Below are 15,037 nucleotides of genomic sequence, written 5' to 3' on the forward strand. Positions count from 1 at the left end.
TCCGCTTTTCAATGCTGCGGGTAAACGTCAACGCGACGACAGTTTGGAGATGTGCGGATAGGCTACTAGTAAAAGCTATAAGTCTGGGGCCTACCGACTATGGGACAACAACAAGAATCAAGTCTATTCTCGTCAACCTCGGTCGGCCCTAGCCATTCCCTCACACGTGAGACGCTTCAAATCACTCGCCTATATCCATTCACCGCCTAGCAGATATCGCTGCAGAATAAAGCATCATGCTTTCTCTCAAATCCTACATCCAATCCTATATGCCACAAGGCAGAACCCAGCGTTAGTACTGTCAATGGCGAGTAAAGACAGTCATAGTCTAATGATAGTCATAGTGTGTCATGGCCACGCAACTTACTCTTGGTTCAGCTGTCTTGGAGACCCAACTTCTCTCCTGCAGCTTACCACATGCTATCAGACATCTCCCATTGCTTATGCTTTTTCGTGGGTTGGCTTTGACACAACCAGCGATTCTACCCAGCTATGTGCTGAAGTTCGCGTTATTGCCAATAAAGACAACCAGGCTATTACTTTTCAACACTTGCAGGAGGTCGAGTCAGTAGGCAATCAGCTCTCCGAGGACTTTGCTGCGTTTGTAAACGTCTACAATGCTAGCAAAAGTAACTGGGCTCTCCGGTACAAGCATCGCAAGACAAATCGACGATCGGCAACGACTAGTCTTTACAGCATAATTGAAGCCGTTCTTGACCGCGTAAACGACCCTTATCAATGGGTTCACGTCAAGTTTGATAATGAGCAGGATTTTTGCAGAGCTGTTGATGCTCTTGCTCCCAAAGACAGCCTTTTTACGGGTATTAGCGTGGAGTCTTTGAAAAGGAGCGTCATTGACGTATACCCTACAGAGGCAAGAATGATGAATACGGAGAAGAATATCAGTTTATCATCAGTATGTCTTCAGGTGATTTTCTAATTTTGAGGATTGAGAGAGAAATAATCGTCAACTTGGAATGGACAATAATGATTACCAGCGAGGTCGTGGTTACAAGTACAACATCTTTATTTGGGTTTTTTAGGTGCTATATTGGCACGCTTGATATGTATAACATTGACCATTCTTATGATTGAAGCTCAATATGACCCAAAGCGCATTAATGTGCTGGCCTTAAGGACCATGTTAAGTCTGCGGAGGACGTTAAAGAACCATGCAAAATGTGAATTCTATGATTGTGTGTTGAAATACAAATGCTACAAGACTGAAGAAGGGGGAATATGAGGTATACGTGTTGAGCGCATCTCTTTTTTGTCTATTGAGGATACTTCCATACAATTTTTATTCATCCTCACTGCCCACCAATAGCATCTTTCACGCCCACCGCAACGCTCTTCATGCCTTCAACAACTTTGCCTATCGGCGTTTGGTTGAGCAAGAATGGTTCGAAAATAGAAAGACCGTCCTTGAAATCGTTTGCAACGATGTTGACAAGGTAGAAAGAGTTCATTACTCTGGTAAGCAAATCGCGAGCAGGAGAGGCGGCAGGGTATAGATTAGCCCACTGCAGACCGAGCTCATACGCTTCATCTTTCCAGGCGATGAAGGAGACTGCATCGACAATTGTAGGCTGTTATTTTTGTTTTAGCTAATAGCTCTGGATCTGCGCCGGAGGACGCCAAACTTGCCTGAACAATTTCCTTTCCGGCAAAGACACCCCAAGTGACGGCGTTGGGCCCCTCGCTATGCGTGTTAGTCATCAAATCACCGTGCTTATTGACAGCAAAGTATGTGATTCGTGGATCGCGCTCAATTCTTTTAAGAAGAGGAGAGAGAAGCTCAGGGGAGACAAAAAACTCGAGATATGCCTACGATGGAGGTCAGCAATACTATTCATTGCAAAACAATGGACAAGCTTTTTGGTAAACATATCCACCAGCAGGACCCCAGCCGTGCACCTTATCCTCGCTTCTAACACCATCAACCGCCGGTTGGGAATTGATAGTTAGATACCCCAGCTCATTCATCTTTGCCAACTGCTCCGTAATAACCATGGTTTCAGGAGAGGGAGGCTGTGACGACCAAGGGAGTTTCAAAAGATCCCCGCGGCAGAAACGAGTAAATAGATCAAACAACTCAGTCTCGGTGGTGGGATGTCCCCAAAGTTTATAGGCGTCGATCGGCTACAGGATAACGATCAGCACCGATAAGTCAATAGTAATAACGCACATTGATACCAATGGACACCGGATAACCATCAAGATCACCAAAAGCGGGACTACGAGAATCTCCCCATCTTCCGTTAGGGAATTCGTCCCATTCACTTGCTATAGAAGATCGTCAGCATTTTACGCAAGATAGTCCAGCTGGACTTGAGTGAAGTCAATAAATATGTGATCACTGTAGACGTTCCATAATAGCACTGTGCAGTACAAGCTGGTGCAGTAATATTAAGTTGAGTGCAAATATACACGCAACGAGGATCCTAGGGCAGTCATTGAAAATCAAGATACAAGAGCAAAAAGTGCTATTGTCTCGTTGCACAAAGGGCAACCGCTTCGAATGGGTAATATGAGCCCAGCAGCAAGAGGGTAGCGACCAGCAATGTATACAGCAATAAAACCCCATGCTTTTGGGGAATTTATACAGCCACATAATGCCGTAGAGAAACTTTATCAAAAAGAATATTGCTCACTTCTAGAAATGTACGATAACGGCCTGTTTGTCCTGTTGCAAATATCAACATTTTCAACACCCAGCATTAGGAATCGTACCAGAAGATGGGCCGGATAGATTCACTACGCCTTCCCGGAGTCAAACTTGGTCTCCAAGGCAATGGGACAATTTGCTCCCTCCTGCCTTCAAATCCTAGCTCATGTAACAACATTCTTGCGCCCTTTTCCAGATTGAGGGTATAAATATGTAAACCTTTGATCCCAGCTTCTTTGCTCCCCAATATGGTCCTGCACATATCGCCCACAAGCTTAGTGCCGACCTGGCGCACCTTTTCGTCATCACCTTTGACAGGATCAAGGGCTTCGTAGAAATGGGGAGGCACAATAATCTTTTCACGCTGAACCCATCTGTCAAACTTTTCCCAGCTTTGAATTGGCATGATACCAGGGATGATTGGCACCATAATACCGGCTTGTCTGACTCGCCTCACCCAATCGAAAAAGATGGTAGTGTCGTAAAACATTTGGGTGAAAATAAAATCGGCACCAGCGTCCACTTTCTCCTTGAGCCATTGCATTTCCTGCTCTCTGCCCTCATCTGCGTCTGGAGTTTCGGGGTGACCTTGTGGAAAACCGGCTACTGCGACGCAAAAGTCATTCGGGTAATGCTCATGTATATATCGGACAAGGTCGACAGCGCGCATGAAACCTCCAGGAGTAGGCTCCCAAGTGGTAGTACCCGCCACGGGATCGCCCCGAAGAGCAAGGATATTTTGACAACCATGTGCCTTTGCTTGTTTAAGAGCCCATTCGACATTTTCCTTGGGCACTATGACACTGTCAGTACCAATGAATGCTCGTCCACGAATAGATTACCTACTCTCTGTACAGCAGAGGTGCATACAAGTTTCTATGCCAATGGTAGCTTGGCACACTTGGACAAGCGAGTTGGTCAAATCAGCATTCTTGCCTCCAGCACCCCTACTCATGGTCAACCACGTCGAGCTTCTAGTACAACATTCGATATTTACCATGTAATGTCGATGAACTCTGGACCGAGGTTGCGCATACGCTCTATCCTATCGTAGAGATTTTGCAGGCCCTATATATTCTGTGAGCTGCTGTGATAAGGATTGACCATCCAACTTGCCTGCGCTGTCCTAGGAGGGAAGAACTCGAACGACCAGAAGGGACGGCCCTCCTTTTCCGCCTTTTGTAACTTTTCCGTGATTTTCATGACTGACAGAGAAGAGAAAAGAAATAAGAAATAAGAAGAAATAAGAAGAAATAAGAAGAAATAAGAAGAAATAAGAGAAATCAAAAAGAAAAAGATACATATATGAGTCGACTTTTCGATCATTTTCAACGTATGATCCCAAAAACGTGCTGTTCTATTACTGTTTGACATAAAATGCCACGTCACTTATCCATTCACTCTATACAAATCAAGTTTCAAGACCATGCATGCAATAATAGGCCAGCAAAGGATACAAAAGTGCATCGCAACAAGCTACCAAGGAAAGCGATGAATGCATGGAAGCAACAAAATCAGTGTAAAGAAAAGTGATGTGTTGGCGGCATACACCGCTTTTAGTTTGACGACTACGGATGACGCTGCAAAGACTTTTGAAAAATGCTCCCCAACAAGGTTTCATAATTTCTCTTTTTCCTTTCCATCTACTTTTCAAGAACACGACGAAAAGAAGCCGCTTTTCATCGGCAACTGCCTTCTCTGGTATATATGACTATCGCCAATCCGACGGGCGCTTCCTCACGTCTCAAACGTCGCCTTACCATGGACCGCACTACATCCCATCCGGTTACTCCTCCATCATCATCTTCTCCGGCTCAGTCCAATTTTGGAGGGCGTATATATGCCACGCCAGAGGAAGATCACGGGCTGATGATGCGGGAGCGAGAAAGGGAACGAGATAGAGAGGAGAGAGAGCTGGACAAGGGGTGGTCTGAGGAAAAGACTGATAGTATGGGCAAGGTAGGCGGAGTGGGTGTTGGCGTGACACAGCCAAAACGAAGATTGAGCAGGTAAGTGTTTTTGTTGCTTTTCTCTTTTTTTGCTCTTTTTAATTTTATTTTATATGGCGGGTCTGTGCGTCTACCATTTCTGGTGTATGCTGACGACCAGTCTTTTTTTTCTCCTCTCCGTGTAGAGCCATGTCTAGCAATTCGGTCGCCTCATCGCCCCGGTCGCCTCCAAACGAGTACAGACACTCGTCTCCCTACAGCAGGACTAATCCGCCAATATTGGACGACAAGATGGGCATGATTACCTATGCAGCCGTGGCGGCAGCAGCAAGTCGCGAGCAGGAGCGGCCGCCTACTCTCTGGGGTATAGAACTCAAGTGGATCTCGTACGTGCTATTGGGACACATTGAAGGAAGCTTACAGCCATAGACTGATGACGCTGGCACTCCAAAACGCTCTCCTTACCATCATCATGCATTATTCACGCATATCAACCTCTCCCAACCACACCTATTCCGCCGCTGCCGCCGTCCTGTTAAATGAGCTCTTGAAAGGGGGCATATCCATCTTGATCGCGCTCAAGCGCATCGATTCCGAGATGAACAACACACCTTCACCAGCAGTCTATTCTGAAAGATTGGACGAGAAGAGACGATTGACGAGCAAATTATCCATCCCTTCTCTCTTTCACTTCAGCAGACTAGCCTCTCTGTACAATCAAGTTTTTTCACGCGACTGTTGGAAGCTTTCCGTTCCCGCAATTCTCTATGTTATTCAAAACAATCTCCAATACGTCGCTGCGTCTAATCTTGATGTCGCTACTTTTCAAGTCACTTACCAGATGAAGATCCTTACCACGGCTTTCTTCTCTGTGCTCTTCTTGGGCAGGCGTCTTTCTCGTGCTAAATGGGCATCGTTAGTACTCTTGGCTGTCGGCGTCGGCATTGTGCAACTTCAGTCGACCTCATCTCCCACTCACTCCCACTCCGCCCATTCTGCCGCTCACGTCAAAACCAACCATGGTAAACACCAACTTCGTTCAGAAATCATCCCGGACGAATCTATCCTTACCTCAATGCGGGTAATGCATCCTATCACTGGTTTCCTGGCAGTCACAATGGCCTGCATGACCTCTGGTCTAGCAGGTGTTTACTTTGAGTACATTCTTAAATCATCCAAAGCAACTTCAATCCCTGCTGCCCCTCAACCTGACTTGTGGGTCAGAAATACACAATTGTCCCTATTCTCTTTGCTGCCTGCTCTAGTACCCATAGTGGTCAACCCTCCAGGGCCGGATAGCATCAGTTATGTGAGGAAAGTTTTGGGATGCTTTGCAAATTTCAATGGATGGGCTATTGGCACAGTATTAACTCAAACTTTTGGTGGACTGATCACAGCTTTGGTTATCAAGTACAGTGACAATATAATGTGAGCCTGTCTCTTGATTAAATCTGATAAATGCTGAATTCTTTTGCTTTACAGGAAGGGGTTTGCTACTTCTCTCTCAATCATTATCTCTTTTCTTGCCTCTGTAGCATTATTCTCTTATCCCATAACGCTCACATTCGTCATTGGTGCCTCAATTGTTTTATTTGCAACTTATTCTTACAACTCCCCAGCGCAGAATCCTCCTAGCCGAGCGGCTGTCGCAGTCGCCCCGGACTCGCCTATCTTGACAAGTGCTCCTATCATTGGCGAACCCGAAAAACCTAGTCGCACGCCAAGTGTCATTAACCTCTTGGGTTTGGGGTCTAATGGCGGATCGAGAAAACCAAGCATGACGGATATCAGATCGTATACGCCACCACAGGCTGGTCGAATGGATCGGAATCAGGGCATAGCGGAGTTGCGATGAACAAAATGTTTAACAGGTTTGATTCGCATTCACACAGGCAATATTGAAATGTCTAGTTGCTTTCTGTACCTTCATGAATTCCTTGAGGGTATGGAAATTGTGTTTACATATTTTAATTTGGAGATTAGTGGAGGATATACTATGAATTTCATATAATTTATTGCCTTTGAATGGGTATCAACTATCCTCAGATAATTTCTTTGTAGTAACAGATAGTGTAGCTCATTACTCGACCAAATCGTAGTTGCGTTCTATGATTTGGTTGGCAATGTTTCGCCTGGGTCTATCATAATGTCTAAATCTATTCCCAGCTATTTCTTTCCATGGCATGCCATGGTATTGCTTATTGCAGCTTTTTCCGTCATATCAAAGGCCTACTTGGCTGTTATATGACCAGAATCTGGTAGGAGAGACATAAGTAATTGAAGTACACTTCTCATAAGCACTTATCCAAGGCGGTAGCAAAGCAAATGCCTTATATTACTCCACTGACTCTATTGTTTGACAATCAAACGATCAGAACCTAAAATCTGATACAGTTTGCCAAAGAGCCAGGAGTAGTGTTCACAGAATATTAACTCACAAACCCAGCCACATAATCCAGTTTCTCATGCACTGATTGGAAAGTCCTTCGTACTGTAAAATCGTAGCGAAATGTCCAATTATTGGACGCACAAAACCAATCCTCACTACCAATTTCCATCTTTAACCATCTCTAGATACCCCAAACTGTCCCATCATCCGTTCATCACATTCTTGTACAATCAACAAGCCATTCACTAATAATCGATGCGAAATGTGAGAACGAGAATTGTCAAGCGAACTGGGTAAATTAGAATTCTCAACGGCTTGTCTCACAGATACTGAGAATGGAATATAAAGCTCTACCGTAGTAGCTTTTAAAACGATTGAGCGCTGCTATGACTTTTGCTTGAGAGTTTCGTATGACTAAAGTTGTATGCAATGTATTGCAAGATTGCTATCATTGGACAGATATATCCGCTTTCCAGCTGAGCTTCATTAAGTACATGAAGGTCCTCTTCCATTGTGTGATGATTTGTAGCTTCTTCGCATTCGGCCACATAGTCGGTGCTCCTTCAGGCAATGATTGCAATAGATCTGACCCAGCCTTCGGCATGGATCCAGCAACATGAAGAGCCAAGATTTAGGAATTTGTGAAGTATAGGTGCTCCTCGACCTCACACCAGTAATCAACCTGCCCTTTTCTCTTGTAGATGATCAGCTCTTCAAAATTTCTCCCAATTGAGCCTTGAGATGATCTCCCAAACCCTCGTCATTTCTTTGAGGAGTCAAAACCTCTACGTACTCGTGCTAGTCACAGCAGATGGCATTCTAGCCCATTTCTACTCTCTTCACATCTGGAAATAGCTTTTCATAGTTTCGCAGGTACATTGAGTGAGTCAAATTCTCAACAACGTCGAATGCAAGTCCATAAATGCTTTTCATTGTGGCAGAATTGGGTATGCGGAAGGTATGGGTATTTGACAGCGCCGATGTCAGATATCGTCATTCGATAGTATCACCGGGATAAGGTAAGTAGTTTGGGACACAACTGAGGTGAGCTCTTCCAGGATGAGATCGTAGACGAGATATAACTTGAAGAAGCTTTTTAATATGACTATAGATTCTTGTATTCCCATCTTGTTTCAGTAATTGTATACTTTAAAAATAATTTGAGTGGTAACAATTGTTAAAAAAGCGAAAGAATAAAATAAATCCATGTTTGAATGAGATGGAGCGCGCGGACATTCCGGACATACCGGACATGCCTCCACTTTGATGTGCTGGAACAAGTTAAGATATTTGTTTTGCTTTCATCTTGATTCATGTCAAGAATATGCGGTTGTATATATCTTTACTACTTTTGCTGCTACCAGGAATAGTAGCGCAGGAGAAAGACATATGTGCGCCATTGAAAGAGGCTGAGGTACTCCTCGCGACACTACAGCCATCAGTAGATGCCCATTTGCAAAGTAGGATAGGAGGAATAGCCCCTTTCGGGAATAGAGGATGGGCAGAAAGGCTTGGATGGGACCAAAGTGTGAGTAACTGCTGCTGTTCTAGGACTGGAGAGCTGAAGAGCATTCTAGGGCCCGTTGTCAGCAACATTGCGTCTTTTACCACGTCTCATCCAATCCTTGTCGCCAAGTCGTCTCTTGTCTTCAACAACTCAATCGTTGAAACGAAAATCAGATCCTACAAAAATCAGCCGGCAAAGAAAAGAGAGGATTGGGAAATTACTTGGGCTTATGGATGAAGCGGAGCAGAATGGGTGCAACAAAGTATGGGAGATGAGAGGTCGGATAAGAATGTTTCCGCCAAAAGGCATCAAACAGGATTTGAAAGCTGCCTATTCAGCATACAAGGTATGTTGAGTGACTGATATTATGTCAAGGTTTGACAATATGCTATAGAAATATCTGGAAACGAGTGCAGACCCTGCAGCTCAGTTCATTATTGGCGTCTTTCACTCGACTGGCTTGGGAGGTGTCCCCATCGACCAGGGCAAAACGCTGCTTTATTACACGTTTGCTGCTACTCAAGGTTATCGACCGGCAAGTATGGCTCTCGGTTATCGCCATTGGGCCGGAATTGGGGTGAAAGAGGACTGTGAATCGGCTCTAGATCATTACATGAACGCTGCCGAAACATGTGAGCAACAAACAGCTACAAAGGTTATCAATGTTAACAAGGGCATAGCCTATCAGCGATTCCTCACTGGGCCTCCGGGAGGCTTGACCCCTCCGCTGTCGCCCACTCGATTATCAGACCGAGTCGGTGGGATATATGGTCCCCACGCGTCTTGGGCATCAACCGGCGCAAACGCCCTCCGTCCAGCTATCCGAGCAGCCTCAGCTTCTGCTCGCGGCGAAACAACAGGAGAAACGTTAGAGTACTATCAGTATCATTCTGATCGAGGTTCACATCTGTTTACTCTCCGACTTGGCAAAGTTTTTTATCACGGCTCGGTCCACTTCAATCTTGGAGGCGTAAGCTCCGGCGCCGAATCTGTAGGCAAGATATCTCAATCTTTTTCCAAGGCACGGTCGTACTTTCTTAAAATTGCCCGTGTTCTTTGGCCGATGGATTTTGAACCCGGTAAACAAAAACCTGCCGGACGACGTAAACTCACCAAAGAGCAGGAGGAAAATGTCCGTGAAGCTGCCATGGTTTCTGCGTCGTTTTTAGGCCGCATGGCTCTCCGAGGAGAAGGGCAAAAGACGGACTACAAAAAGGCAAAGATGTGGTATGAAAGAGCTGCAGAGCTTGGTGACAGAGAAGCCATGAATGGGCTAGGGATCATGTATAGGGATGGGCTAGGTATAGGAGTGGATCTGCAAAAGGCACAAGGATATTTTCAAGCTGCTGCTTCCGGTGGTCTTCCAGAAGGTCAGACTCAACTTGCAAAGATACACTTAGCTCGTAATGATCTTCAAATCGCCTACCCTCTGCTTGAAAACGCCCTACGAGGCGGAAATCCTCTAGAGGCATTCCATTTGTCTGCCCGGCTACACTCTTCCTCAAGATCGTCACAGCAGCCTAGTGTATGTGGGGTAGCTGTTGCTTATGAAAAGCTTGTATCTGAACGTGGATCATGGGAAGAAGACTACCTACTCGATGCAGACAAAGCGTGGGCTAGAGGAGATGAAGGTCAAGCAGTGTTGGGATATTACATTGCCGCTGAGATGGGATACGAAGCTGCTCAAAATGACGTTGCATTCTTGCGTGAGGGAGGATGGAGGTTTAACGGGGAAAAGAGTGGAGAGTGGCAACTCGGAGGGGCTGAGCAAGAAGGAGATGAGACTACTGACTTGGTCTGGTGGGTGAGAAGTGCTGGACAGGACAATGTAGATGCAATGGTCAAGCTGGGAGATCATTATTGTGAGTTTAGCTGTATACGGGATCGAGTCTGACTCCTCAAAGATGAGAAAAAGGACCACACCCGCGCTCTTTCCCATTATTTATCCGCTGCGGACTCATCTCAGTCGCCCATGGCATATTGGAACCTAGGGTGGATGTATCAAACCGGTCTCGGAGTGTCTAGAGATTGGCATTTAGCAAAGCGGTATTATGATTTGGCAAAGGGAACAGGAAGAGAAGCCAGTCTGGCCGTTGGTATCAGTCTCTGGGGGCTATATCTGCAGAGGTGTGTTTCTTTCGTCATAGACAAGTTGGCTAATACGCATATAGTTGGTGGACGCATTTTAAAACTCGCGGCGCAACTCCTGGTTTACCTCTCTTTGAACCCTCTTCCCCATCCCCTCTGTCATCCTGGACACGATTCAAGTCGTTGTTTGCCCTTCCTGCGCTCGACTTGGGCGAAGAATGGGAAGAAGATCCTGACGGTATTCTCTATGGCGACGCTGATCCTGTCGGTGGGGAAGATGGCTGGGAGGGACGAGACTGGGAGGGAGAGACGATGGAAGAGGTCTTGGAGGATCTTTTGGTAATTGGACTCGTCATTGGTATTGGCAGCCTCATGTGGTTGAGAGCTCGGTGGGCCAACGGACAAGTACCCTTGCCTGCCGAGCTAGCACCAAGACAGGTTCATCCGAACCCACCTGCTCCAGCCAACCCAGCGCTTCCTGCCGAACCGACACAACCAACAGAGCAAGAACAGCAATCCGACCAAGATTAATGTTGTACCGTATATACATCTAGAAATGCATGGGCGTGACCGACATGAAATCATAAAAGCTCGTAAGTCTCTTGCATGCTCAGAGCAGTCCAATGGTCACGTCACCCTTGACTCTCGCCGTCAAGTGTACCTCTACGATCAAGTCTAGAGCGATATTGATGCTGAGCGAATGCTCATCCTTGTGTGTGCCCCCTGGTTGCTCCTCAGGCAAGAGCTCGCTCATCTCGTTGGGAAGTGGTTGCCTGTGAGAGCGCAATGGTCCGAGACGATGGTCGCGGTCCTCAGCCTCGCGATTCAGCTGCTGACGGGAGGCCTGCGTTCGAGAGAGAGCTGTCTCTGACCTGGGTGTGTTTTGATGATGGGTGCGTGGGCCAGGTGCAGGCGGTAGATTCAGAGAAGGTTCATAGCTACTAGGGCATAGCGGTTAGAAGGGCTCAGAGATTGACAAACGACGCACCTTTGATTAGTGGTCTCCTGCTGCTGCTGCTTCTGCTGCTCTTCCTCCTGCTGTCGTGGGTTCTGCCGGTCTTCAGACATGTTGCTTATAGAAAGAAGAAAGAGATGCGAATTGAAAATGAGCGTTTATATATATATATCATGCCAGATGTCATCGTCGTTGATGACAACGTTGTGATGTAATGACATCACTGTGGTTGCGATAGAAATAAGTTAATAAGTTAATTAACAATGACATTTGAGATTTTACAGGATATGGGAAAGTTGAAGCTGCTGATTTGTTTTATTGTTTATACATATATCCATTTTATATCTCATTCAACTATACAATAAGTCAATCAAGTCTACATTTCAAAACAGACGGAATCACCCACTATAACTTATCACCTCTACTTGCGCTCCCCAAAGCAGCTGCAAAGCCTCAAGCAGAGAATCTCGACAACGCTGGCAACTGGCTCAGCACAAAGGCTACTTCTTGCCGACATCTTTGATCAATATACGATCCAACCTTTCATGTCCATGACCGGAGAATCAGAGAACCCCTTCGCCACAGCACACAAAATGAATAGACAACATAAAGGCATCCTGGTAGTTGACATTCTCGTTCAACTCCATCCACAATTGACACTCTTGCCCATTCTCAATCTCATCCCTCACTTCAGAAATGTCATTCAAAGTTAACGGGTCGACGTAGAATTATTCAGAGCCTCCTTCTAGGGCGAATATTAATGAACTCTTCACAAAGATGTTGGAGCAACAAGATTGATTATTGAAACATTGAAAACAGGAATTATGACGGATGAAAAAGCGAATACAAAGCCTTCAGTGTCTCTACCAAATGGCTCAATATACACCAAGACCGACTGGAAAGAATCAAACAAGAATATCATGATGCGGATCGTTGTCTTGTCGTTGCCTTCTAAGGGAGTAGGTTGTCAGCGAAAGAGATAGATTACTACTGCAATGCAGTATCGCATAGTGTCCTCTATCCGATTGATTTTAGGATAGATAATATTCTCTTCCATATCGACAAGACTAGCAATGTTGGTCAGAAATTAAACAGATACCTAAACGATCTGAAGAGTCTCCACTTACAAAGTGAACCGGCACTTGGTCCGTAATGTGACAAGCTTCCGTTTTTGGGCACTTTTGGGGACTATTCCTCAGAGGACCCACATCGTAATAAACCGGATGGCGTTTGCTATATGCGTGAAGGCATAGACAAGTTGATACGATGCCCTCATCTGAGACGTTCAGAGTTGCATTCACTTTTTTCCTTCGATCATTTGAATACTAGTCGCAACGAGCATACTGAAAATGATAGTTGACCGAGCTCATCGAGCTGAATTGGGGTTCAAAAGGTAGACAGAGTTGTGGGTGGCAAGAGTTGTGTCATAGCACAGACGGCGGTGATTGGAGGATTATGACGGTATATCTCTTGTTCCGAGATACCGTGGCGAGGATCTGGGAACAGCTTGTTGAGAGTAGACAGAATATAGAAGGAATGGCTTGCCCATTCTATAGAGCGAAAGATATACATACTTGAAATAATTCATAATTAAGATTGTGGAGGATTTATGAATATCGTTACGTAACTCGTCTCGAGGTGTATCTTGTTTGTCTTACGTAACGCGCTTGCCGTACTCGCCACTTATATTACTTTGAATTCAACTTTTACTCTTTACATCTTTTACCATGTCTATGGACAATCCGGTGGATCTCACAGATGACTATGAGGTGAGACCATCGCGTATAAAACTGTATGCTGTTTATCTTTTTGCGAGTGGCTACAGCTGAGTATGGCACATTTAGGAAAACAACAAAGACAGAAAAGGCAGGAAAGATTTACAGGCGTGAACAAAGACGCTTTTGTAGAGAACAAGAACGTATTTCTCGTGCGAATGGATATGCTTTGTCTCCGCCACGCAAGCGAGGGCAATCGGAATCCATATCGCCTCCCAGAAACCGGCCTCGTCAACCACCTAATCAATACGAACAGGAACATGACCAAGGCGAATGGATGGGTGGATATGCAAGAAGGGCAAGAGAGGAGCAGGAAGAGAGGGAGTGGGAGGAAAAGATCAAGTGGATGACTGATGAAGCAGAGCACGATCCATTCGGCGACTACCCGACTTTTGGTTATGCTGGATCAAGTGCTGGTGTACACATCCCTTCTAGATGGCGAGAAGCTGCGGCAGGTCCACCCTTTCCATCGTTTGGTCCTCCCTTTGGACTTTTTGGGCGTATGCCTCAAACGTTTCCTCAGTTTGGTCACAACCTTCACAGCCATTATGCCGCTGGTTCATTTCCAGCTGGCGTCCCCTCATTGGGCTCCATGACAGAAGAAGAATACACAACGTTTATAAGAGAAGGCCTCTACGCGAAACAGCATGCGTCTGAGCTGCGCGAGGCTGAACGCCGCCGGCAGAAAATGCAAGAGCGAGAAATCAAGAGAGAGAAAATGCGTGAACAGCGAGAGCGCGCAGAAGCAAAGTGGCGCTATCAGCAAGAAAAGGAAGAGTATGAACGACGGCGTCAGCGTGCAGAAGCTCGAGAAGCAAAAGATCGCCCTCGGCGGGCTCATTCAGCTCCTGCTGGTACAAATGACCCTGCACGATACTCAGCTCGTTGGACATCCCTGCTTGATGTGGGTGGTGAGGTGGAAGCGACCTCGTTGAAATTTTCAGACATTCCTTGGCCCATCAATCATCTTCTCTCGCCTCAAGATACGATCAACAAGGTCACCTTGTCAAACGTGAAAGCATTCCTTCAAGCTGTATCTCTAGAATCTCGGGAGGATTTGAAAAAGGTTGTGAGGGAAGCTCTGCGAAATTTTCATCCTGATAGATTTCACTCGAGAACTTTGAACAGAGTGAGGGGTGATGAAAAGGAGTTGGTGAAAGAGGGCGTGGAAAAAGTCTGCAGAGTATTGAATGATCTGGTAAAGGAAGTACGGTGAGGCTGGAAAGTTTGCCGAGGTCAAGATTATGATTGGCGATTTTGAGATTGCTAAGTGACATAGAGACGCGGTGTTTTGTCCTGGTCAATCAAGTTGTATGCGTTCCAACGCACATTCTTTTCTACAGTGCACTCGCCTTTCTTATCACGGTTGATTCGTAGGCGATGATCCACATCACATTCCATTTACATTTCAAATAACGTGAACCTCATTCCATTTGTCAACTGGATCCTATTTGTCACGTTTCAAATAGCATTTTTGGTACGATGTGGCAACAAAAGCTCTCGCGATTGCTCCCTTTGAGTGCTGTAAAATTCTCTTCTTTGGAGCGACAATATTTTCAAACAACGACACAACAATGGGTTCACTTTTGCAAGCAGTTCATTGCATGTCAGTGTGGGTCGTTGCATAGTTGACTTCTCTAATGGACGCTATCTCGGCCCACCGATATATGTCAAATAAACTGACTATAGATTCTGAAACCAGAGAA

At 45.6% G+C, this 15,037-nt stretch overlaps 6 protein-coding genes across 6 annotated transcripts; 4 read left to right on the forward strand and 2 right to left on the reverse strand.

Annotated features, from left to right (window-relative positions):
- Positions 1-11: 11 nt before the first annotated feature.
- Positions 12-940, forward strand: L203_103812 (uncharacterized protein; the record flags this gene model as incomplete). Its single annotated transcript, XM_066213204.1, has 6 exons — positions 12-20; positions 83-166; positions 214-291; positions 345-453; positions 525-821; positions 873-940. The coding sequence occupies 6 exons, from the start codon at positions 12-14 to the stop codon at positions 938-940; spliced, it is 645 nt and encodes a 214-aa protein (XP_066069301.1).
- A 370-nt stretch (positions 941-1,310) lies between these two features.
- L203_103813 (methylenetetrahydrofolate reductase) lies at positions 1,311-3,871 on the reverse strand (the record flags this gene model as incomplete). The annotated part of the gene is made up of 9 exons (XM_066213205.1): positions 1,311-1,589; positions 1,648-1,827; positions 1,876-2,142; positions 2,189-2,286; positions 2,655-2,686; positions 2,734-3,463; positions 3,515-3,615; positions 3,666-3,736; positions 3,785-3,871. The coding sequence occupies 9 exons, from the start codon at positions 3,869-3,871 to the stop codon at positions 1,311-1,313; spliced, it is 1,845 nt and encodes a 614-aa protein (XP_066069302.1).
- A 504-nt stretch (positions 3,872-4,375) lies between these two features.
- L203_103814 (uncharacterized protein) lies at positions 4,376-6,472 on the forward strand (the record flags this gene model as incomplete). The annotated part of the gene is made up of 4 exons (XM_066213206.1): positions 4,376-4,677; positions 4,803-5,003; positions 5,047-6,045; positions 6,100-6,472. The coding sequence occupies 4 exons, from the start codon at positions 4,376-4,378 to the stop codon at positions 6,470-6,472; spliced, it is 1,875 nt and encodes a 624-aa protein (XP_066069303.1).
- A 1,858-nt stretch (positions 6,473-8,330) lies between these two features.
- On the forward strand, positions 8,331-11,132 carry L203_103815 (uncharacterized protein; the record flags this gene model as incomplete). Its single annotated transcript, XM_066213207.1, has 6 exons — positions 8,331-8,534; positions 8,584-8,859; positions 8,908-9,145; positions 9,194-10,375; positions 10,418-10,640; positions 10,685-11,132. 6 exons carry the CDS (start codon positions 8,331-8,333, stop codon positions 11,130-11,132), a joined length of 2,571 nt encoding a protein of 856 aa, XP_066069304.1.
- A 79-nt stretch (positions 11,133-11,211) lies between these two features.
- L203_103816 (uncharacterized protein) lies at positions 11,212-11,669 on the reverse strand (the record flags this gene model as incomplete). The annotated part of the gene is made up of 2 exons (XM_066213208.1): positions 11,212-11,542; positions 11,590-11,669. 2 exons carry the CDS (start codon positions 11,667-11,669, stop codon positions 11,212-11,214), a joined length of 411 nt encoding a protein of 136 aa, XP_066069305.1.
- Positions 11,670-13,283: 1,614 nt separating this feature from the next.
- Positions 13,284-14,547, forward strand: L203_103817 (uncharacterized protein; the record flags this gene model as incomplete). Its single annotated transcript, XM_066213209.1, has 2 exons — positions 13,284-13,348; positions 13,401-14,547. 2 exons carry the CDS (start codon positions 13,284-13,286, stop codon positions 14,545-14,547), a joined length of 1,212 nt encoding a protein of 403 aa, XP_066069306.1.
- Between the last annotated feature and the right edge of the window lie 490 nt (positions 14,548-15,037).

This window comes from Cryptococcus depauperatus, chromosome 4 (genome assembly GCF_001720195.1).
Source record: "Cryptococcus depauperatus CBS 7841 chromosome 4, complete sequence".
NCBI lineage: Eukaryota > Fungi > Basidiomycota > Tremellomycetes > Tremellales > Cryptococcaceae > Cryptococcus > Cryptococcus depauperatus.